This window comes from Gymnoscopelus braueri, assembly GCF_963280865.1.
Source record: "Gymnoscopelus braueri genome assembly, chromosome: 14".
NCBI lineage: Eukaryota > Metazoa > Chordata > Actinopteri > Myctophiformes > Myctophidae > Gymnoscopelus > Gymnoscopelus braueri.
This window is the reverse complement of record NC_137619.1, coordinates 27,603,036-27,628,834: the sequence shown is the minus strand read 5'-3', so window position 1 is coordinate 27,628,834 and position 25,799 is coordinate 27,603,036. Positions and strand designations below refer to the sequence as shown.

The window sequence follows — 25,799 nt, the reverse complement described above, 5'->3', positions numbered from 1 at the left end:
ATGTTGCATCCAGCATTGAAGGTGTAAAAACGTTGTTAAGAGCGAGCATAGTTGAAATCCAAAGTTGCTCTCATGGAGTGAAGTAATGCTTTTTGGAAGGTTTCAACAGGATAGCCGATGGATGCAAGCAAGCCAAGGGAAACATGAGAATGGCGGCACTCTTGTCCTTGGTTGCTTTGGACTGTTTGTCGTTAATATTGGACCTGGCCAACAGAATGACAGACAGCTTCTGGATGAGCCAACAGGATGTGTGAGGCCTCAGTGGGCCATGGTCAGGAATTTTGATGTGGATCCTTTCCTAGGAGTGGCCAAGACACAAAGTCACAGGCATTGGATCCAGAGTAAGTGAGTTTATATTTGAGCCTCAGTCGTGTCCCACCATGAGTCCATGACAGCTAAATATATAGTTAAAATGCACATAGGAATCAGATCAAAGATATGTCAGCAGCTGGGAGTCATCATAGCATTTCCTACAATATATTGACCATGGTGAAATGATCAAAGCAGTGATTTAAGATGATATGCACACACATGCACACAAATAAACACACAAGCACATACACACACACATCTATACAAAGTCCAGTACAGTCCCACTCTTTATGTTGTTAGCCTGTATGTAGCTAGCTGTTAGCCAAGAACTACGTGACATACTCTACACACTCACTGATACTGATGTGTTACATAAAGCAGGAATCAGCTGACTGGCATACAGATAACAAAAGGCATGATATATATACCCTGTGCATGCTGAAATGTGCTACACTTGATGTAATTCACACCACAGGAGTATTAGTCTAATCTAGATGAATGCACTAACAGTCAAACAGGTAAAAAGAAGTGCACTCTTTAATTAGAAGATGGGCTGTATTTCTCCTAGAAGAGTGTTATTATTCATTGAATGCATCCATAGCATTATACATTATTGCTAAATTTAGTCTTAATTTGTTACTCTGACAGTGTACATATTACATTTGTATACTCACCCTCAGAGTTAAATTAACTGAGGATCTTTTGTGTGGGCATGTTCTGGGTCACTGCACTAAAGCTACATAATTTACTGGAGTCATTCGAGGTAGCAAAGACAATAGCTTCTTATATGAGCCTATGTTTAAATTCAAGGCCACCATGCCCAACAGCAGAGCGAAATATCACCGTTACCCGATAACCAAGTTTACAATGCTAACTGCCACACACACAAAATACACAACACACGCAATCTTACGAAAAAAAGATTGTGAAGGGTTAGATAATATTTCCAGAGGGATTTCTGTGCAGATGTTGCCAGAGGCGAGGGTAGGGGAGAGAGAATTAAAACCTGCTGAAATTGATTGAAAGACTCACATATCACATATGTTGCAGTTCGTGTAAAATATTCTGACATGCTTCTCTGGTGATCGATGGGAAACATAGTCTTATACATTATGTCACACTCACATGTATGCACTCGACCTGACTGCAATGAACATGTTGGCCTGGTGGGTAGAGAGATCACCATGTAACTGAAAGATCACAGAGTTAATCCCCAAAATATTCTTGTATCGTGTCCTAAAGTGCCCTAAACCAAATGGGTGTGTCGTAACAGAAAACATGTGCCTCAGATATGTGCAAAGCATTTTCTATATCCATGATTTCTGTGTTGCTGGGAAGAATGTCCAAACAGCACAAATTGTCCTAGTTAGTGTGGTAAATCTGATTGTGGGTTCACAGAGTGCACTTTGGGGGGATCCGTCAAATAGTTTCTGGGATTGGGACATTTAATACCCCAAATCCACCAGGACTCCCTAAATGTATGGGTTCACTGGCATCCGGGTGTTCCCACCATTGTGGAGATTCAGATTCAATTCCTCCATGGTGCCTCCAGCTTGGCTGGTCGCTCCACTTAACGCATTTGTTCTGGTTCGTTGTTGGAAGTCGCAGTTCTCTATCACTGCACTAGCACTACTGACTCCTACAGGTTGGACTGTAGGAGTCACTAGCCCTAACCCTGGGGAGGGATAGTTTGTTCCTCCGCACACGGTATGCCATCCTGGTGAAACTCCTCACTGGCAGGTGAAAAGAAGTGGCTGGTGACTCTTAGTCTTACCAGTATAGTGTTTCATGCTTACTGCGGTGCGGCTACAAACTGAATTTCTCTTGGGATCAAAGATGTGTCAGTGGCAGTGCGTGTATGAATCTGTGTATCAGAGGATAATTTCGGTTGTCTGCACCCTACCCAGACCAGCAGTAGGGGTAGGCAGTGACACAGCCTATACATGGTGGGAATTGGTATAACAACTAAATTGGGCAGATCTTTTTTGATCAAGAATTGTGGGTCCATCCAGGGAGACGGAGGACGGACCTGCCCAGTATTGCAGTCCATTAGGCTTTGGAGGGGGTGTGGTAAACGTAAGGGGGGATTTAATTCTCACAGACCTCCTTGGCTTGGTGGCTTTTCTCTTTCTCATTTTCCTGTCTTCAATTCGGAGGTTAATCCCAAAGCTAGGGGAATGACTCCACGAGATTCCAGAATCCCAAGTGGGATTTAGCTTCGTCTTTTTCTCTCACACTCCTACCTTTCTTTAGTCTTCTCTTTCTTTCTTTCTTTCTCTCTTTATCTCTCTCTCTCTCTCAGCTCATTTAGAGGTTAAAGAGGCCATCCATTGGAATTCCTTTCTCTCTCTGTCCTCTTAAATCTCAGTGTGTCGCCACAAAGCCACTTCCACCCCTTTTAATGTTATGCACTCCCCCTTTCCCCCACCACTCGCCTGTTTTGCCACACATTTTACAGGATATTCTTGAATTAGACATTTGCTATGTTTATTTGTCTCATAAACATGTGCTACTTTTGTTGTGTAAGAGCTAATTGTACAGGGTTAGCAGGAAGTGTAGGGACAGGGTGACAGGGGTACTTAATGTGCCTTTACAGAGTTATTTAGATCTTATTAATCTAAATAATGTTATATACTGTACCTGAAATTCCTGAGTGCTAAAACATGACTTAGAAATAGTTCTAAAGCCTTGGACGAGTGATGGACACTTAGAGCAGATTCACACGCTGCTTCTACCCTCATCTGGATACCTAATACTTTTTCTCTGTGGTTTGTTTCAAATAGAATTAAATGAAAACCAACTGCAACATTTGACAAGTCACAGCAGTGCTTACTTGTCTCTGTCTGTTGTCTGGCTCGCAGATGGGGAATAACAAGAGGAAGGGATAGGTCAAGTTGTCCGCAAGTGTGGAAAACATGCAGCCACAGGTCCCTCTCTCTCTTTCAGTCTCCGTTCCCCTGCTTCCATCTCTGTCACACACACTGTCTCACTTTCTCTCTCTGCTGCAGGCTTTCTCTCTTCCGTGGAAAATCACGATCAGGGTTGTGTTGCCTTTTCCTGTTGCCTGGGGTTCCCCTTCTTCAAACCAAGCCAATAAACAAGTCTGGGGATAGAAAGAGAGACAAAAAAGATAAAGTGAGAGAACGACGTTAAATAGGCTTTAAACCAATTTGAACCTCCAGTGATGTACAGTAAATAAAGCACGTGTTTTGGTGCTGGCAAGAAGACAGTGGTGCTAAGTTTGCTGTGGTCCAGCTCCGGAAAACGGGCTAGTCTCGCACTCCCTCAGAAACCACAGCCTTCTTAATATAGTTGGGGAGACAGGGTGTGGGGATTGTAGACCTACCACGGCTGCATGAGCAAGCAGACTTGCCCGACACTCGGCATAATCCAGACTTCCACGAGTCACGACACAGCACGAACCAAAACGTAAACAACGCCTCTGCACCAAACGATTCCACTCACAGTAGTAGTCATGGATGTTTCACTGGCCTACGAGCCAAGTTGGACGTGAGTGTCACTTCTCACAGCCGTGCACTAAAGATGATAGTAAAGAGAATATATATTATAATTTAATTTAGTTCTTACATGTCAAGTACTTGTTTTATTTCTATCAAAGGTTGAAATATTTTTTATTGGTTATGAACATTCATTTTAAATTCAATTGCATGTTTTAATAACGGCATGGCTTCCCTATGCAATTGAAAAGACATGCCTTTCCCTTTTGTGAGTCTCTCCTCTTCTTTCCTCTTTTTCCTGAACTGGGCACCTGATGGCTTAGACATTAGTTTCTTATCCATTATGTGTTGATAGTATTGATAGAGTATGAATTGTGGTTTATTTGGTGGCATTTCATAGAGTGACTGAATTTTATAATTGCATTAGTACGATCATACCCTGAAGAAGATTTTGATTATTGTGTCGAAACGTTGGTGTCTTTCTAAATAAAAGTTATTGAATCGTGGCTATGAGCTGTGCGACCCCCTCTCTTTTAAACAGTTATATCTCCTGTGATCAGCACCTCCTCACTACTGGTATGCGCTCCTGTTCCATTGTTTGCATAATTGCATTAGTAGCACCAGGGTTACAGGTGGTTTGAATGATTCCCCCGCTCCCCCTACTTCCAGCTTTCAGTGGGGAGACATGAGGTGACACTTACCTATCGCCAACCCCCTCCCCATCTCGTACTTCTGAGTGGGAGACCCTCCCAGGTTATGTCTAGCTTACAAACTAGAATCAGGGCACCCACCCCAACAGGGTTAATTGGTCCACATGGTGACGTGATGTGCAAATGAGGGAGAACACGATTGTACAAATTGTTGTCACCATTCTGTACTTCCGAAAATGAATGAATGAATGAATACATAAATAATGAATAAATAAATAAAGTATATTATTATTATAACTTTTTTTTATTACTGCTCTAAGCGGCTGCCTGTATCACCTTGAAGATCCAGCCTTGCTGTAGTGGGAACATTGCTTTCCTTCATCCTTTTACATTGGTTGTGGTATTGAGCACATCACCAATGATGAGCTAACATGCTCATGAGTTTGATAACATTGATAACATTATATATGGAGCTTGTGTTGTATTAGCTGTGTGAGCTGACATGTGGTTTGCTGTATGCACACAGCAGTGTGAGCTGATACTCTGCTACTCTGATACTATGACTTGACTATGGTTTGCTGTATGCATGTAGCAGTGTGACTGTGAGCTGAGCTGTGATTGGTCTACTTTTGAGGGGACAGAGATACATAAAGAGAGAGAGACGAACAGAGATACTGACAACAACCCCTGTTCCAGAGGGCTAGGCCCCTTAGCCGCCATGCCGTTGTTCTTAATTGGTCTTTGTATGGAAATCTGTGCATGGACAGTTTTGGACACTTAGTCTTGATGCAGTTATGCCGTCATGTAGGCTACCAGGTTGAGTGTGAAATTACTTTTATACAGAGTCACATGCATGCAAATCCCCCCCCCCCCCCTCTCTCTCTCTCTCTCTCTCTGTGTGTGTCTCTTTATGTTATGTCATCTGACAACATGTCTCACAGTGGTTAATGTCGACCTTTGTCCCAAATCAACATGTCTCGGCATTTGGCAACGCAGTGGAAAACGTGTAACTAAAATTAATGTCTGCTATCATTCTGATTCATAGACAGTGAACACCATGAAGGGGTCTCTATACAGTACATGCTTGCTTTACCATTTTGTTTTAATTAACCTATAGCGTCGTTATTCTGGGCATGTCATAATAGACGAACATTTGACCAAAATAGGTAAACATTCTGTGAAAATAGCTGAATTACAAGCTCACCAACGTGTTGCAATGCGACGCTTTTGTAAGCTTATAGATCTGCTATTTTCTGCAAAGAGATTTGATGTAGAGGGGAAAAGGTGTGGGCCATGAGTACAAAGCCTGCGGGTATAACTAAGTGTCCTTTTTTTCCCTCTAATTGGTTCCATTTTTGCCCCCAGCTATGAAACTGAACTGCTGCTGTCAAAGGCTTAACTCAAATTTTAGGTTAAACTATGGGTCTTTGTCAGAGCATTGGGACTGTAACAGTGTGCCCTAGGCCTGCTGGGTTTATTTGGTTTCCCTACTGAATGCCCAGTCTCTCTAGCCTTGTGGAAGTGAGGTGAATACAATATGTATTTGGCTATCTGGCTACCACTTGCATGTCAGGGCCTGTAACACAGTTAGCCTATTTTGTTTGGTTGTATCGATCACATTTGATGTCTCCAGAGCTAGCTAACAGTAGGCCTGTTTGGACCAGCGATATGGACAAACTGCCTGTAGCTGTGATGGGGTTATGAAAACTCTGCCATGATTTCCATTGCTGCCAGAGTGACTGGCTGTACTTACTACGCCTCAGACAGTTGAGTCAAACTGTGGGCTAACCATATGCACAAACATTACAATATTAGAAGTAATGAAATAAGACATGTATGACTCATCAGCAGCGTACTCTCAACAGCTCCCTTCCCAGAAGATGGCACTGTTTTGATTCCACGATTGTGAATTCAACCAAGTACTACCGCCATTTGTGACCTTCTCCCCCCCTCTCTCCACTCTCCCATCTAAAACTAACCTCATTCTTTCACCACTTGATTGAACCTGAAGTCTCTTAACCTGTTAACAATCCTGTTTAATTTGCAAGAAATGCGTATACATAGCATACCAAAGTAAATTGATTGTTGTTCTTGAACCATTTGGAATAAATGCATGCACATGGTCTCATTTTGAAGGTAACACTTTGAAGTTTTTCCCCAGCAAATAATCAACTCTATGTGCAACTGACATTGAGTAATACAAGTTTGAACTTAGTGGAATAGAAGTTTTTTTTTTCATTTTCCTAAATAGTTTGTATAAATAGATGCCTTTATAATACTGATATTATCATATATGAGCTGAAAAACACAATGTGGCCACAGTATGAAGCCTTACCTAGCCCATGACCATAAAACATTTGATTCTGTGATTTTTTTTTTAAAGATTATTTGATAGGCTACTATATTTAGTTTAAAAAATATATTTTGCGGTTTTCAAAATGAGTTTTTCACAGAATCAAATGTGTTATGGTCATGATTCACCAGTAGACTGTATGGCTTGATTCTAGGCTTAAAATAATGTATATAAATATTTTTGGAAATCTCTATGGGAAAAATAAATTGCCTTTTTTTTTGTGGAACCACAAAATGGCCACCAATGCTATGCCCTATGGGGGTTTCTGTGGGGTTCTTGATCGAAAAAAAAAAGTGGTTTGGACTATATGTATCACTTAATCACTCTTCCCTGAAGTAAGAACATAATTTTTGTGGAAATATTTCATATCGGAATAGAATTCAACTTTCAACTTCGCTGCAGCTTTGTGAACGTTTGTTTGTTTGTGTCAGGCCCGGCGCCACGGGGGGCCTGAGAGGGCCTGGCACCCTCAGTTTCAAATTGTGCCCCCTCAGTTTATTTGGGATTTTTTTTTGTAATATTTTTTTTTATAAAAAGTCGGTAAAATCAAGGCAAAAATAAGAATTAAATAACATCAGCCTAACCTAACCCTACCCTAACCCTAAAACCGAAATAAAGTAACAAAAAAACACCCCAACATTTCCACAATCCGCACAATAACCGGGCCACATGCACACGCGCTGCGCTCGCGTGCATGTGGCCCCGACATGTGCCCCCTCACAATTTTCAAATGCACCCTCAGTCATTTCATCCTGGCGCCGGGCCTGGTTTGTGTATGTCGGACTTCGGCGTTGATTGTAGCGTCAGTTTTGATGCTATCTTGGAATAGTTTGCATCATTTTAATCACAATACCTGTACCTTTTAAAATGGTATATAGCTTGCCTAGTAGTTGACACACACACACACACACACACACACACACACACACACACACACACACACACACACACACACACACACACACACACACACACACACACACACACACACACACACACACACTTATGTACACTTGTTTGTTTGTTTGTCTGTCTGTCATCAATCGCATTGCTTTCACTGGATGTAATCCCATTGTCACATCAGTAAGGGCAAACCTTTGTTCCAGGCTAGCATAGATGATTTAAGTCTGCACACTGTTATATCAAAACAGCAAAGTTGCAAGAACATACATAAACATGAGGTTTTGTTTATAAAAATGTATAAAAAATCACCCACACATTGCTGAGGAAATGGATCTGTTCTGTTCCATGGTTCTCTATGGATGTTTTCTGGATGCAGTATTAAGGCCCTGTGAAATACTATTATACTGTAGATTACATTGACCTTACTTGAAGCTAACTGATGGGTTTAAATGTATTAAGATAAGATGTGTGTGAGGCTAATATTGTCTGGACACCAAGTTTACTTTCTCACCAAATTGACAAATGGCGAAAATGGCCAATCTGCAAGCTCACAACGTGAGCTAAATGCTTTAGTTCAATAATATTAGGTGGCTTCCTGTAGACCAGGTCATGTGTAGATGCACATGAAAGGCGGGCCTGCTGCTGAGCTATGTGCAGTCTACGTGCACTAACTAGATTTTGACCTCTACAGTCTTTTGCTGTGAACATCACAAGGCAGGCTTGTGACTCGTTGTGCCGGACTGGGAAATTGTAAAGAGATGGTAGAGATTTAATAGATGCCCCCCCCACTCCCCCCACATACACACCCGTTCTCTCCTCTCACCCACACAGATGCACATGTCACACACACACACACACACACACACACACATACACACACACACACACACACACACACACACACACACACGCACGCGCACTTCCAATTTAGCACATGCACACTTGAAGATGAGGCTCACTGACATTACACAAATCTTACAATACACAATACAAAACTGCACTGCCACTGACAAAAAAATTTCTCCATGAATTAATTTAAGGCATGTTTTGGAAATCAATCAGAATTTTAAATATAGTTTCAAGTGTGTTCTAAAACAGGCCATCCCCCCACGTATTTATTCACTGAACTTATTTATTAAAAAAAAACGTGTGTGTGTGTACTTTGTCTGCTAAATGCCTAACTAAATTGTAATTGTAAGCCAGATCTGCAATGTTGGTGAGTTTAACGTCGTTTAATACAATCAGATTCAGATCAGACTTATCTGTCTGGATGTAGCCTATGGGCTGTTAGGGGTTGGTATTGCAACTCTAAATTCCAGATATTAAAAATAGAGTTGCTTGCGGCTATTTACATGTAGTCTGCCTGCCTCCTCCCCTCGTTGTTGTTCTCTTCTTAATTTATTCACTGTCATAAATGACGATGCAGTGCTAAAATGACTTGTCAAACTCCTCCTCCGTTATTCCTGTGACTGTGTGTGTGCGCTCCAGTTACACAGTAAGTTAAGTTCACAGTCACACACGCACGCACAGACATCACACAAGGCTTGGGCACACAGGCGGAAAGAGAGAGTCACACACACTCCAGGTAAGCTGCATTGTTGTGGATGGTCAGTTTTAAATGGAGTGTTTGAGAACTGTGTGTAGTTATCTTTTTACATGTATTTTTTTTTAGAGAAAGCACAGTTTTTAGTAGGCAGCTTGAAGGTTCTCCATGAGCTTTGAGCTTCATTTCAGCTGAATGCGTTTGTAAGCTGCTTTTCAAGACTTCAGGCCAGGTCCGCTTCACAGAACGTATGTAATGTATGGTATGTGGGGGTTTAAAGTGTGTCTCGGGACAAACGACACCACAGTGTTACTGGACGTCAGCATCTCGCCGCCTTTGTTTACCGCCTGTCGTGGTTCCGCCGCGGAATTAAATTTAGCGCCATTGCGTGGTGTATTACGCCGAGAAGAATAACCTATCGAATACTGTGACTCCGGTCAGCCGCAAGGAAAGTTTTCCCAGGTTATTGTAGCAGCGCTTACTACTGGTTGATTTAATACCGCTCGAAATACAGTGCACGTGAAATATCTAATCTGCCAGTATAGTGAAGATTGCAAAATTTCAGGCAAATAAAGCTTTGTCTCTTCTCGTTGTATCAACAGTTGTATGTACAACAAGAGACGAACAATCAACAGTTACATAATTCGATAGGCCACCAGTTGTAGTGTAACTATTGGCTCGTTTCACCGTACTACTTACTACTCGGTAGCCTTCCCACCGGCTGCTACCGTGTGTCAGGTTGTAAATATTACCACATTTATGACCACGTTGTCCAGTCAAGAACATGTAAATTACGTGAGATTATGTGAAATTAGGTCCTATCGGGACCCATTCATGCCATCTCAGAACCAGTTCCTTAAAAGCAGTGGTGGAAGGAACTAAGTGCATTTACTACTGTAAGTTTACGTAAAATGTTGAGGTACTTTTACTCTACTGGAGTGTTTCCAATTTTTACTCCACTACATCTCAGAGTCAAATATTGTACTTTTTTACTCCACTGTTTGAAAACTTAGGTTACTAGTCACTTTGTAAAACATACATTAACCACTTTTGTACTTTAAGTATATTTGATACCTATACTTTTACTCAAGTACGTTTTTAATACTGAACTCTTACTTGTAATAGAGTATTTCTGCATTGTGGTAAAACAAAATTGAGTATATACTTTCCCCACCCCTGGTTAAAACGATAAACTTCATGGTGACAGGTGGTTCAATGCGTTCTCCTGTTTTGATTTCCGATCCATCAAACTACACTAAAACCAGGGCCAGACTAACATTTAACACGTTTTAGCAATTGTTCTTAAAAACGCGTGTCTCTCACAGACTCACGCTGTACTATCCCCTGGCTGATGAAATATCCTGTGGCAGAATAGTAAATAGTGAATGCATTTGCGCCCACGTGTTCAGCCTGCTAGCATGAATGCATTGGTCTGCCTGGCAGCATGAATGAATAATGATGTGTGTGGTGGTGATGAGTCAAATGGAAATGACTTAATGTCTCAAATTCTCTTCATAGTAGGCTGCTACACCACCCAGTGGTGTAAAGTAACTAAGTACATGTACTTAAGTACTGCACTTTGTTTAGTGCAATTTTGAGGTTTCTTTTTTACTTTCTCCAGTATTACAATGTTCAATACTTTCACTTCTACCCCACTACATCTCAGATGAACATTATTGTACTTTTGCTCCACTACAATTATATGAAAACCTAGTTACTTAGATGTACTAGATTTGGATTATTATTATAAAACACACAAAGCCCTATATATATTTTGGCCATTGAAAACTAGTAGATCTACAAGCTCACAATGCCTCGCCATGTGACGCATTGTGAGCTTGTAGATCGGCTATTTTCAAAAGATTTTTTAAATACATTTTGAACTTGTGAAATGGGACATTCTGCACATTGAGTATTTTACTTTTGGTACTTTTTAAGTATATTTTGATGCCGATACTTTGTACATTGACTTAAGTTCATTTTGAATTCCGGACTTCTACTTGTAACAGAGTATTTCTGCATTGCAGTATTGATACTTTTACTTAAGTAAAACATGCAAGTACTTTTTCCACCTTGTATTTCATGCGTGTATGTGCAGCTCTCATTCCTCTGTTTGTTTTCATTCATCCCTTTTTACATTTTATTCACACTCTTTGTGCATTGTTTTTGTTGTAAACAGTGCTATACAACTTACGTACCAAACCCATGCAGAGTAGGGGCATGGTTGTGTATTGCTATTTTGATACATCTAAATTTAAGTATAGGTCAGATGTCTAACTTGGGTGGGTGTTTGTCCTCCTGGTTGGGACATCATTCGCATGTGTCTGGGTCTATTTGTGTGTCTGTGTACTGTTAACCCTGTGGTTTTAAACCTTTTCAGGCCGTGACCCCCCAAAATAATTAATTTGAACCCCCCACCCTGACAAGCACTTGGAATGTAGGATTTGAGGCATTACATTTAGTTTGACTCGGTTCCACAGATAAATATTGTGAAAATAGCAGATCTACAAGCTCGCATTGCGAGGCGTTGTGAGCTTGTACATCTGTTATTTTCACATAATTCCTCATTCTTATATTATTTGGCCAATGTTTGACCAGTTGTTATAGTATAGTTTGCTAATTACTTTTAATGCAGTAATGTTTTTTTTCTTTTTGAGGTATTAAAGTCTGAAAGTCCTTAAATTATCACTTAACTGTCATCAGGGGACCCCCTGGGGGTACCGGCCCACATGTTAAGAACCACTGTGTTAATCCTGCCCAGAAGAGGAGTAAACTAGAATGGTGGCTTTGTTTTCCATGTCAGCAAACAGTGGGTGTAAATGAACATCTGTCTTTTGTACCCCAGGGAGTGTAGTGGTTTTGAGCACCTGTTGTTGGCTGTTTGTAGAGCACTATTACAGCTAATACTACACTACATAATTAAACTGACTTTAATATTTTATGTGAAGCAACACAAGCAGGAGAAATGGCCAAAGTGTAAAAGTGATAGACTTCCTTGCCTTCTGTTGGCACTATTAGTTCCCTGCAAGTGCTGTATGTCAACTACAGTTGAGGTGCAAGGCAATTTTATTTGTATTGCACATTTCAACAAGGCAATTCAATGTGCTTTACCCAAAACATCAAGCAAAGGAAAGTAACACAATTATATAATAATTATATATAAAATGTCATTAGGATGTGTAGTAGCACATTGTATTATGATGGAGTTGTCATGCATGTTTAAAATGTAAGGAAACGAATCCTAAAGTCATGAATGTGTATATTTACATTATTTTAGTTTTAAAGTATTAAGTAAGTACAGGATATTGACCTGAACTATTAATTGAAATGTAAATTTGAGTAATTTTAACCCTGCTTCTGTTTCTTGCTGTGGTAATAATGGTACATAACATTGAACTCCACAGTGATGTGAGTAGTCTTTGTCATGGTGATCAGTGGGGTTGCTCTTTGCTGGCTACTGCCAGTTCATCAGGCAGTCATTTACCCGGAGTACTTGAACTGACTTCAGAGGGGAAGCTAGTTTGGGGGGGTGGGGGTTGTGCACTCTCGAGTGGCGGGAAATTGGGTTTGATTGTATTGGGGGTGGGGGTCAATTGGAGGACAATGAGTTTGGGAACCGCTTTCATCCCATCCCCTGGTTGTCATTTTGGATTATTTGAACATGTGATGCCCATTTAACTTGGGAAAAAAAAACTTTTTTCCCCTGGTTTCTTCCACATCCTTTGGTGGATTTTGTCCTGTACTATGGCTGCATTCCTTTGTCTGCCCATTGCCCACCATGTTATTTTGATGGCCCTCAGAGCAAATTCGAACACAACATTTCTTAGATGTAAATCGAAGGATTAAATGGGTGGGAAGCAAGCCAGTAGCTGCCGACTTGTTCGGTGCTTTCAGATCTGCAAAAGGGTAGCTATCGATTCGAGGGTCTAAACTAGACCCTCTAAGTAAAGGGAGCATTATTTGGAATAAACTCAACATCTGCATGTGTCACTCCTCTGTGATTCCCATGACTAAAGGATGAGACATCTGTTCTGACTGGGGTTAATACCACAGTGGGCCCTATTCACGGTGTGATTCGTGAAGAAGATAACTGTTCTATTCAGGTCTTCTGAATGATCCAGTCTAAGTTTCTGTGATGGTGAGAAGAGCACAGTTGGATCTGCATCTGTTTTGGGTAAGACTTGCTCCACAACAGCCTGTTGTTTGGTGGACCTTTCTCTGCTGACTAACGGCTATCTGCCCACATTTTTCACTTAAAAATAGTTATTGCTGATGCTGAACCACTTGAACCGGAGCGTCCCTATTCTGGGCCGAACATCTGGTAACGATAGCTGATGTACAAGCTCACAATGTGACGTGTTGTGAGCTTGTATTGTAACTGCGGGGGTCTAGTATAGAGCCCTCTGGCACTCTGGTCAACTAAGGGTAGGGTTTAAGTGGTTAATTAAAATGGCTGTTTTTGTGTGCTGATATTGTTGTCATGGCTGTGAGTGTGAAGATATGTCATGTCTTCGGAAGGCAATTACGTTGGATCAACGCTGAAGACAATAATACTGAACATGTGAAACATGTTAAAATCAGGGTCCCCACGGTCATGAAATTCCTGGAAATATTTTGAAATTGAAAAAAAAAAAAATCCAGTACTGGAAAAGTTTGGGAATTGATCAAAGGTCCTGGAATTTATCAAGGGTCCTGGAAAAATATTTGGCTATGCATTGTTTTTGGCTATTGATTTTGTTAATACAAAACATTTTCATAAACATGTATAACATTACACGAAATATGTAACATAAGTAGTTTTTCGCCGAACGGGCTGTGTGATGGCATATATTATTTAAATAAAATAAGTCATACGGATGCCATAATGAGTCTTCCAGTGAGCTATGCCCTAATTTTGCACGAAATTTTGAATGAAATTGTACTATTCTATATTCTATGCTTTATTTTTGCTACACTGCCTATCTTTGGGCATTCTACATAGGAGTAAGAGACACATTATTGCGCTGAATGATTGTTATATAGGCCTGGAAATTGGGCTAAATATTCTGGAAAAGTTTTGGAAAAGTTTTGGAAATTCATTGCTAAAAATGTGTGGGGACCCTGTAAAATCATGGGAACTGTGGTTATTTGGTTGAAGTCCTGTCCTTCAATGTTGTAAATGTAAACACATTGCATTTCACTGTCAGAAGTTTGTGAGGGTCAAAGTTGTCTCTCTGTGATTTAGTCTGGCAGAGTATCAGAACCCCAACATTGTCACCTAGGCCTGCTGGGTTTGTTTGGTTTAGCTACTGAATGCCCATTGGCAAACCTCCCTCTAGCCATGTGGAAGTCAGAGATCTGACTATGTATGGCTACCTGTCTAGAATTTTGAGTCCTGTGTTGCATGTGGTGACTGGTGAGACTAAATGTATTGTAGCCTATTAGTTTGGGTTTATCAAATGTATTTCAATGTCTCAAGTCAGTCTATCTAGCTCACATTTGGGCCTGGGAGGACAAGCCCAATGAAGGCCAAATGATTGACGTGAGACTGACTCTGATGACAAGCTGTGATTCAATCTACTTCCAAATGCTGAGTATAATTATGTATGATCTTTACTAAGCGAAGAATGTGCATTGCTGGCAAGTGTGATATGATGCAGTGGCTTTTTATTGGGACAATAAAGTATATCTTATCTAAAATTCCTGAAACAATTGACTATATTCACATGGTGGGCTTTACTTGTCTTGTGCACCCCAAGTATGACGTAAGAGCAAAATGGCCACTGTGTAAATTATGGTAGATTCAATGTTCAAGAAATGTGATGGGTCTCTTCCTGGTAATTCCCCGTTATGTAGCTCCACTGTATGCATTCATGCTGCCAGCCAGTCAATGCATTCATGCTAGCAGAAGAAAATAATCCCATCCAATAATACCCAATGTCATTGTCATTGCTTTCTAAAGACTTGAACTAGAAACTGAAGTAAGGTAATTTAGCCTTCTCCAGAAATTAAACATCCAGGTGTGAAAATGAATGTGTTCTTGGTTGCTGTGAAGTACTTATACCTGTCTTGTCTTGTGTCATAACCAATATTAGGACCCTTAATTTGTTTTTATTGACACAGGTCTATTTGTGAAGTTACTCTTTTAACAGACTAATAGGAGAATTGTGTTCAGAAAATCATGCAAGACCCAGTAGTATCTTACACAGCCACCTAAACTGTCCGAAACTAGCCTCATGTTTCAAGTTGCTACCAACCACCACTATCATCATCATATGCACCTCTGTTAACCACCGCAGCTCAATAACCACACACATCGCTACCCTTCCTTTTGATCTAAAACTGGCAGAAACACTTGAAGAATGCTGCTTTTTATTATCCACCCCTTTCAAAGCCATACAGTTCTACAACATTTAACTTAATTTTAGAAAGTATTTCTTTATCAGAGAACCATGGTGTAAGCTTTTACTTATTTCTGACTTTATGGTTTTGGTCTCCAGTCTGTGATGTAATACTTCTAAAAGGTTACATGTGGACCTACAGTATAGTATTGGGCAATACTCACCCACTGTGACCCGGACCCCAACCCCTAGTATTTTGTATTTTTTATATTTTATTCAGCCAATCTATTCCTGTAGCCCTGAGCATTTTTATGAAATATGGATCTATTCCCCTTTTGGATTCACTCACGGCTCACCTGTTCCTTGCTAGAGTAATAGCAGGAGGAGACGGGCTGTGAAATTGGAATTCAGCATCAGGACATTGTCCATAAGTATAGTATAGAGTATACTCCTATTTAGTACGAGTCTTTCTAGAAAAAACAAACTCTACTATCGGACACGGATGTGAAGGCCACATGATACATGCTATAGGAAAAGGATACACTTCCATACTTGCTTCTCATGCTTCTGAAGTCTGCCTGCCTCAACCATGAGACACAAATGTAGTATTTATTTTATTTTTTCAAAGATATTTTTTGGCCTTTATTTATAGTGTTACAGTAGAGACGGACAGGAAACTGGGAGAGAGCGTTGTGGGGAGAGACATGCAGCAAAGATCGTCGGGAATGGGACTCAAACCACTGTCGCAAAATTGCTTGCTCAGGGTGGGACTGACAACTTGTTGTGATTTGACACTTTAATAAAATTGAATTGAAATTGAATTGAAAATTGAATTGAAGCCGTGATGCGCTGTCAGACAAATAAAACATTCCGAACAATCCTCCACAGTATATTGCACAAACTTGAGCGAGACTGGCTTCTGTAAAGTGCTTGTTTTTTATTCACACAGCTATACTGATGCCATTCTTAAAAATGTACCCATTGAACACACCAGCACCTAGTCACCAGTGCATTGACAAATTCATAAAACTGATTGCATTTTTTGGCACGTGTGGTTGTGTACAGGCTTGCATGATCATATTTCAGGAGGTTGTAGATATACTGGTATACTGTTGTGCATATGTGGTGAAGGACAGCCAGAGCTGAGACTGTAAAAGAAGCCTGTGCAATTTCACGTCTGGTGGCCGCAGTCAATATACCTGCAGCTAGTGCACTGATGTGTGTAATTGGCATGTGTGTGTGTGAACGTCTTGACAGGGATGGGATCTGCGCATCCTCCCAACCCCAAGATTATTGTTTGCGACTCTCTCCTCCAGATTTAGCCCCTAAACTAAAGGGAACCTGGCTTCAGTAAATCAGTGTCATGGCTTTAAGCTTTCACCATGTTCTAAAAAACATTCTCTTGGTTGTTCGTGTTGTTTAACCTGGTGGTCACACCTCCTGTCTGTGGTTCAGCCCGTCTAAACTTAAAAGACTAGGTATGTGCCTGTGGTCATGGCAGAAGCACTCTCTGTTTTGTTTACAGCTGTGTTACCAACACTGTCTCATTTGCTCAGTTTGCTCTTTCTGAACCAACAGAATACCTCTCCATTGTACCTATAGTGGCTAGAGCCGGAGTAATATAGATCTGGACGATATACAGTAGCGGTCATTATTTATTTTACAGTATCTGCAATTATGCATCCAATATGTAACATTTTAACCACTTTCAACCTATTTTTGGGTGGCAAAAGTTTCAAAAATGGTCAAAACAACAACCCATCTACAAGGTCACAATGAGTCACATTTTTAACACATTGTGAGCTTTGTTTATGTGGTGTTTAACATTTTTTAAAGGACGTTTCAGTTTTTCTGTTGCTTAAAAGTTAAAATAAAAAACTTCTAATCTAAGTTTTTCAAATTGATTAGAAAATATTTGATGAAATATCAGTCAAAACATTGGTGACAATCAGTGGCCTAGGACTATCCAAAATCTGACCCAAAAATGTGGCCTTTGTTGGGTTCTAATACTGACTTATTTCTGGTTCAGTTCAGTTCTTTATTTAAAACAGGTTAAGCCTGAGTATGACTCGGGTGCACTTTACCAAGTAGTAAGTACTGTTGGTATGAGCAGAAATATTTGCTGATGTGGCCTTTGTTGGGTTCTAATTCTGACTTATTTCTGGTTAAGTTCTTTATTTAAAACAGGTTAAGCCTGAGTATGACTCAGGTGCAGTTTACCAAGTACTGTTGGTATAAGCAGAAATATTTGCTGATGAAAACTTGTTTAAGCTTGCTAGCTTGCTGTGCCCTTTTGACCTCGGGCTCTCCTCCCAGCTGTCTTCTCTCTGGGTGTCACTGATTTTAATTGATTGAACCTTTTCATTAATCAATGTTCCTCATAGGGAAACTCAGTCTCTGCATTTATTTTGACCCATCCCAACTATTAGGAGCGCTGAGCAGTATATAGGGGCTCATTGAGCAGTTCAGGGTTCAGTCAGTGTCTTGCTCAAGGACACTTTGACACCAAGCCAGGAGGAGCCGGAGATTGAACCGGGGACCGTCCGGTTCCCAGACATCCGCTCTACCTCCTGAGCCACTGCTGCCCTTGACACTAAGAAGTTAACATCTGATCTGTCATGTCTGACTGATGGGGGAAGAATTCTGTTATGTACCGAAATGTTATGTTTCCTCTGGGGGAAAAAAACATTCTTGCTGCAATATACCATCCTAATATAAGTTGTGGAAATGGCATTACCATGATAAGAGTCCTCTGGTGAAGTGCTGCCTCTCCAACTCACTGTCTCGCTCGCTCTCTCTCTCTCTCTCACTCTTTTTGAAAGAAAATGTGTGCAAATCTTTGAATATAAATAATATTTTAAAGCAAGCATTTGTAACTCAAATCTTTGCTTTGCTTTTACTTAGGATTTAGAAGATGTGTAGAATCCCCAGAAGCAAAGTTTTGCACACATTTTCACGATTGAAACCTCATAGCTCAAAGCTCATAGCTTTCAATCTCAGCGTGGCACCGAGTGCCGCGCTATGAGCTTGTATATCTGCTATTTTTGAATACCCAAAGAAATATAAAGTGACACAGATGCGTTTCTGTATTGAATGGGCTAATTTGTGTGTGGGAGGGAATGTAGGTCAACCTGTTACAGATATTTGCTGGCTATGCCCTCATGTCGTCTTTAATCAGGATTGAGCCTTGTGATCAAGATGATGTAAGCTGAGACCTTTTTTATGTAAAAGACTGACCCTAAACACAACTGTGCTCAGCTCAGCCCTCTTTTGTTGAACTTGATATGTGATTTAATTGAGTTTGGCTTTTTCCCTCCACAAGTATTGGAGGGAAATGTTTTTCTTCTGAATGGTAGTAGAATGTGTTGTGTAAAAGGAAATGATGAATTACTGTCAGCTGCTTGGTACAAATTTCCATTTCCACTGCAGTTCTCAGGAAGTTGGTTGTGTCAATGTGGACAAACTGCATAGTGCCCCCCTGAGTAGGTTTTTGTGTGTTGCACGGAGAACAGGACCTCTCACGCCAGCTGGCATTTAACTGATGGCACGTTTTTAGCAGAGCTAGGATGGATTGGAGAAAGTCGGCATCCGTCAACTTAGGACACGCTGCGGCATCTCTTAATTCCATTGGCTGTAATAGAGTTTGGCCTTATTGAATTGCTCTGCAGGATTGGACTGACTGTCATGAGGGCCAGAGAGGGAGAACTGAGGGCATGTTGAACAATAAAAGTGCTTGATAGGAAAGGGGGAGAGAGAGGCAGGGAGAGGCGACAAAATCCCAACCACATTGGTAGGCTGACTTTACCCATTAAGGCCTGATGTTCCGATTTTACAAAATCAGTTTTCTGAAAAATGTTACTATATCAGTGGTCCCCCCCCGGAAGCAAAGATTTGAGTTACAAATGTTCAATGTATCTTTCGATAAGGAAAATACTTACAATGTATCTTTCAAAAGTGTAAAGGAAAGCAATTCACCAAAATATCTGTCAATTTCTTTTTGGTCATTCAAAAGTCTAATTCTATCTCAAGTCTAATTCTATCTCAACTCGAGACCTATTATTCATTATTGAACACTTGTGTTCAAAGCTAGATGGATAAATTAGAAGATTTACATATTACTTCAGACAAGGACACTTCCTCTTGTCTTTACAATACAGGCTGGTCAAAGGATAATTTCCATGCTTTCTAGTCATATTACACTAACAGGGAGGATCATAACATCTGTACTTTACTGAGGTCAGGTGTGTGTCCATGTGACTTAGGTAATTGAGTAAGTGCCTGCTACACAGGAACCATTTACCATAGCATCATGTGGGGATTCTATTGTACATGAACTAGAAGCCGTTGCTCTGCACGCCATGGCCTCATTGGCATGTCAGAAGGCATATATTGCGCAGTTATGCATTCTCTCATGACCTCCTGGCTTTCTGTCTCTCTCTCTTGCACACAACATAGGCCTCCTGGTCGCCCATGTTGGGCCACCTTCTCAATCAGGCTCCTGTTCTGTCCAGTGTAGTTGAGGTGGGGATTCCACAGTGCCTGCCCCACTGGCCCACTCCTACACAATAAGCATTATTGAGTGGGCTTCTTCATACAGATTAGTTCTACGGGCACACACATGATCAGTCCCTCGCGGTTGTAATCATAGTGATTACGGCTTGACTATGGGAACTAGCGACTGAAAACGCTACGGGTAGATGAGCGATGTGGAAAGACGAGTACAGAAGCATTACGGTGGCTAGATTCTTTTTTGAAGAGACGCCAATGGAATTGCAACTGCAAGCCATGTCTAAGTCATATTGATATAAAGAATTCAATTGCTATTTGCAACCATGAACATTTTCTTATGTTTGCAAACATTTTGGAGGTGGGAATGCTCACAATTGTTAGTTTTTGTAGTTAGTTTTGAGTGTATTGTGCAGCACTGCTTAGGCCACATACTACAGCAGTGGTTGGAAAGTATCTGGATGGATGGTGCTGTTTCTTGGCCACTGGAAACATGTTGAGTTGCTTGTGATCCACGCCTGGACAGTGGACCCAAACTAAACTTTGCCTGGCGTCGTTTGGCCTGACAGGATGCCAAATGGCTGCATGTGTATTCATCCTTGTGTACAATAAAGGACATTATTTGTTTAATAAGGGAGGGGGGGACTTTATGAACAGCTATTCTGTTTGGGGAAGGTGTCACTCAACTATCTGAGCGCATGTATTCCATCACAACAAAGCGATGGGAGGAGGAAGACAGGAGAAAAAGTGATGAAAGGCAGTGATGGGTGGTTGTGATGAATTGAGTGAAATGGGGAAAAGGTTGGGATGAGAGATGAAGACAAGGCAGTGGAGAAGTTGGGATAAGAAGAGCTGTGCTGTTGTGGGTATCTGGTGGTTCAGCCAGTTGGTGCACAGCCACAGACCATGCACTCCTTTGTTGTGCATGGAGGGCGATGAGACAACCTGTGACAAGAGCAAGATTTAACAATGAGGGGAGAGCAGAAAAGGAAAACGTTAGGGTAGGGACTAGAAAAATAAATTAACCATGTGGAAGAAAACAATGAATGTCATAATGGAGAACAAAGGAGGCCAGAGAGAGGAAAAAGAAGGGAGCATAATGTGGAGACTGGGATCACGGGTGGGAGGAGGGAGGTTGAAGTAAGGGCAGAAGGGGAAACTGGGATAGGGGGTGGAAGAAGAGAGATGGGTGGAGGATAGTGGCTTGAATGGGAGGGCTACTCCTTGAGATGTGAGGAGGGGCATGTCTGATGCAAGGCTGTGAAGTGGGTTTGCCTCCCATTAGTATTAACAAAAATCATACAGCTCCCATACCCTTGGTTTTTGTGATCTACCTCAGGCAAGCCATAGGAATCACTCAGGCCTCCTCCCAAGTAAGTTTACAAAGAATATTGTTGATCAAAAAAATATGTTTTTTGAATGAAAGATGTGGATGTAGAGAATGCTTGCAACAAGTTAATTTTCATTTGATTTCTCCACTGGAGAGAGTGATGCAATGTTTCATTGCCTGGGGGTTTGAAGTTTGTTTGGTGACTTCACATGGTGATGCAACGTTAACAGCAAAATACCAGGATTTATTCGTTTATTTGAAGCTCATTAACCACATGATGTTTTTGTTCATTGGTTTGTCTCACTCTGAGTAAGATGCATTCATTTCACCACTGTTGGCCTAGGGAGTTTGAGTCTCATGACTGTCGGGGTTGCACCTGAAGAGCTTTAAGTTTTCAATCTTACCAGTGATAGCATTGGCATAATTGATGAATCTGTGTATTTTTATTTCAATTGTTTGATTTATTAATTATTTTGGACCATAAAATAGCATTACAATAAGGTAATTAAGTACATAATTATAGTAAATGTTCATCAGGAGTTATCCAAACGGATATCTTTTTACATAATTCTTTACCCAGCAGTCATGACAAAACTTTAGATCTCTATTTGTAACAAAGAAGAGTATTCCCATTAAGTATCAAGTTGTAAATGGCACGAGTCAATTGATTATTTCACCCCTAATAGTATCCGCTTGCAAATACAGTTTGCAGATATAAATATCGACAAGTTCCAAGAATATTCATAATAGCCTAATGGGACATGTGTTACTCTGCTGTGATTTCAGACCGGGTGCCAACCTCTGATTGAAGACGTGCCTCAGACCGTGCAGCAGAAAACATGACGGCTATCAATGCACAGAGGGATAAGTAAGACAAGCCGTTTTTACAAGCCTAATGCCTTTCCCTTCGTGACTCATTATTGCTACCGTGATGAACGTGTGTTTCTCATAAAATGCTTTCTTTTTGAGTGGGCTATTTCTCCTAATGTGCCTTTCTCCTGTTCATTGCCAAGTAAACAATGAACTTCTCTTTAACTGTGACCTGGTCGGCATCCAAAACTAGAGTGATACTAATGTACTATTTATACTGTTGCTAGAATCCAAAGCACCATCATTTGTTTGCTAGCCTAGTAACTACAGTATGCTGTTGTAGGTGATGTGATCTAATAATAACTTTTTAAATCATTGGTTTGGTTTGTCTTTTCCCTAGATACCATGCAGTGTGGATCATTTTCTTCATCCTGGGCCTGGGAACTCTGTTGCCATGGAATTTTTTCATGACGGCAACAATGGTAACTATAAAATATTGTTCCTGAAGAAACAATGTGGGCTCGCTTCAAGACAAAAAATAATATAAAAAGTACAAATTCAGTTGTGTGTGTGTGTGTGTGTGTGTGTGTGTGTGTGTGTGTGTGTGTGTGTGTGTGTGTGTGTGTGTGTGTGTGTGTGTGTGTGTGTGTGTGTGTGTGTGTGTGTGTGTGTGTGTGTAAATATACTTTAAGTACCATAGTAAAAGTACTCGCATCTTCCAAAGATTGTCAAGCCTTCTCCAAAATAGCAGGTCTACAAGCTCACAACGCATCACAGTGGCTGCGGTTACATATATATACATAGACGTTACATACGTCTATTGATCTACAATCTCAATCTTGTAGATCAGCTATTTTCGACATTGATATTTAAACAATTTTATTAGTGTGCTTCATGATGTTAAATCTGGGAAATAGCTGTAATTTTGTGCAACATGTTTAAAATGTTGGACTACCTCCAAACATACACTGACTGTCTGTCTGTCTTTCGATCGCCAATTACCCAAAGAAAGTTTAAACGTCTCATACCGCAGTGTCTTCAGCTAAGCCCTAAACACATGGTTAGAAAAGCCGCTGAAAGACAAATAGCCCGGAACATAAATGTCTATTTGCAACCCTTTCCCCTGGCCTATATAAACACATTATGTCTTGAAACAGAAATATACATTAACGGGTGCAAATAAAACCATTCAGGCTGTCACATGAGCATTAGAATAAATACATACAATACAGCCTTACACAAACATGCCCATTATTTTGTTGGACAATATTAACTCAACAAAATAGGATCAAACCTGTCAAGAACTCAATAGGTTGTGACATAGGGGGGTATGTCATGTGGGGTGGCGGTGGAGTATGGGGTTAATAAAATCTGCAAAGTAACAAGTAACTAAAGCTGTCAAATGCTGTCATTGTAGTGGAGTAGAAGTAACAAAAATGGAAAGTAAAGTAAAAGTACCTCAAAATTGTACTCTGCATTGTAAGCACTTGTATAGTACTTGAGTAAATGTACTTAATTACTTTGCAGCACCATTGAGCAGCCAATGACTGACAGGTTAGGTATCACCAGCTGCACTGATTGCTAGAGTGTAGAGAGACATGGGTTTATATTAATGGTCTTATCTCAAAATGTATACATCACACAGCTTAGATGTTTGGATTAAATTGGAGAGCAGACCTGTGCGCACTTGGTGATGTAAAAAATATCTGTAGTGTAAAAAATTTGGCCACAGTGACACAGTGAAAACACAGGGCATTTCTCCTCTGTCCTTCTCCCTCCCCACTAGCAAAACCCATTGGAAATGCATTGGGTGCTTAAAGTTAATTATTTCAAAAACTACAAATTATTTCAAAAAGAAAAGTACAAGCATAGATGTACACAGTGAGCTGATTTTTTTTACAGTTTGAATGCAGTTTCTAAGTGAAAGTATGTGGGAGTAGTTAGGTGCCATACTTTTGGGAGAGAAAGAAATATTGTAGAACATAAATAGTGTGCTCGCTGCTGCTGCAGCGAGCACACTATTATGACAGTGACTGGACAAAAAACGTTTTCATTTGCATGTTGCTGTTAATTTACTATTTAAAGGGGCCCCCGCTGGCCTAGCTGTCCAGGTGCATACCACATATAGGCTCTAATGTCGGTCCCGCTGATCTTTGCTGTGTGTCTCTCCGCGTCTCTCTCCCCCCGTTTCCTGGCCATCTCCACTGTATACTATCAATAAAGGTAGAAAAGACAAAAGAAATATCTTGAAACACTTTTTCTTTTTACTGTTTAAACCGAATAGACCAATAGCCCTAGGGTAGCCATGAGGTTGTTATTATTAGTTAACGGCTTAAAAGGTCAGGCTGTATTCGGAGTCAGGTTCATCTCATTTCAGTTTAAAAGGATCAATTGTTTGTTTACGCTCCCACCCAAAACCACCTGGTCCCACTCAGGATCACGGACCTGTCTAGAAACGGTGCCTAGCCTCTCAAATCCACCATTTTACCTTCATTTTTTCTTCAAACCGACTCCTGTAGGACAATAAAGTTCCCTTTTTGTTAACATTTTAAATTGATCAGCTTTTTCAGGGTGCAGAACTAAATGATACTCCTGTACCTCTGTGAGATCATTTGCCATGATGTATGAAATAGCCTGATTCCAACACCATTCCATTAAGTGACTTATGTCAATCTAAACACGTCAAAGATCATAACAGAAAATGCCTGTATGTGCCTCTCTGCCACAGTACTTCACCAGTAGGCTGAAGGACCCATCCATCGATGGCGCCAATAGCACGCTCAACGGGACTACAGTGGGTGGGGACACACGGAACGTTCTGGAATCGAAGTTTAACAATGTGATGACGTTGTGTGCCATGGTGCCCCTGCTTATCTTCACCTGCCTGAACTCCTTCATACACCAAAGGTACTTCTCCATACAGTACACACCAGAGAGAGAGCGATGTGAACGGTCCTCTAACGCAGCAGGATACTTTCTTGTCCTGCCATATTAGAGTAGCGCTCCTTAGTGTAGACCAGTGGTTCGCAAATGATGTGCTGAGGCACACTGGTGTGCCATGAGACAAGTCCAGGTGTGCCTTGGGATTGTGTCTGTGACGACCATACATTATTATTGCAATATATGCACAATTATACTAATGGTTATTAATTATTTAAAAATGTACTATATCAGTACTTTGTGCCCACGCATTTCCCAATACAGAGGCAACCCTAGGCAACCATATCTTAATCTAATTGGTCCTCCCTAATGCTCATTATTGTCCAACCCCTCTGCGTCTCATTGGTGTGCTATGTACTGTTCAGAGACCTGCCAATCAATGACCTCATTGATGGGGATTCCAAGCGAATATGAAAGTACGTCCTTTCTCCCACTCCCAATGGAGATTTGTAATTGCAAGATGTCCTAACTACAACGCATACTAGTGTCCAGTCCGGTGTGCATTCTGCTTCAAATAACTTTATTGACATTGTCATGCCAGGCTGTGTCCTATCCGACACAAGGGTAGGACGGAATTTCTCATTGGAAGAGCAGGGAGAAAACCTCCAACCACTGCAGATATGCTGGTATTGAATTAACATACTACCATACAGATTGGTCAAAATGATTTTTTT

General features: G+C 40.8%; 1 protein-coding gene across 3 annotated transcripts in view; it reads left to right on the top strand.

Moving 5' to 3' along the window:
- The window catches only part of LOC308100972 (equilibrative nucleoside transporter 1-like), a 54,059-nt gene that overhangs the window by 11,411 nt on the left and 16,849 nt on the right, over positions 1–25,799 (top strand). The window contains exons 1-4 of one of the 3 annotated variants that reach the window (XM_080450193.1): positions 9,147–9,261; positions 22,162–22,243; positions 22,586–22,667; positions 24,914–25,092. In XM_080450193.1, coding sequence (XP_080306319.1) covers positions 22,215–22,243; positions 22,586–22,667; positions 24,914–25,092 — 290 coding nt within the window. In that variant the 5' untranslated portion in view covers positions 9,147–9,261; positions 22,162–22,214. Of the gene's footprint in view, positions 1–9,146; positions 9,284–22,161; positions 22,244–22,585; positions 22,668–24,913; positions 25,093–25,799 lie in introns of those variants that run through there. The other 2 variants (XM_080450194.1, XM_080450195.1) reach the window with 2 other exon arrangements.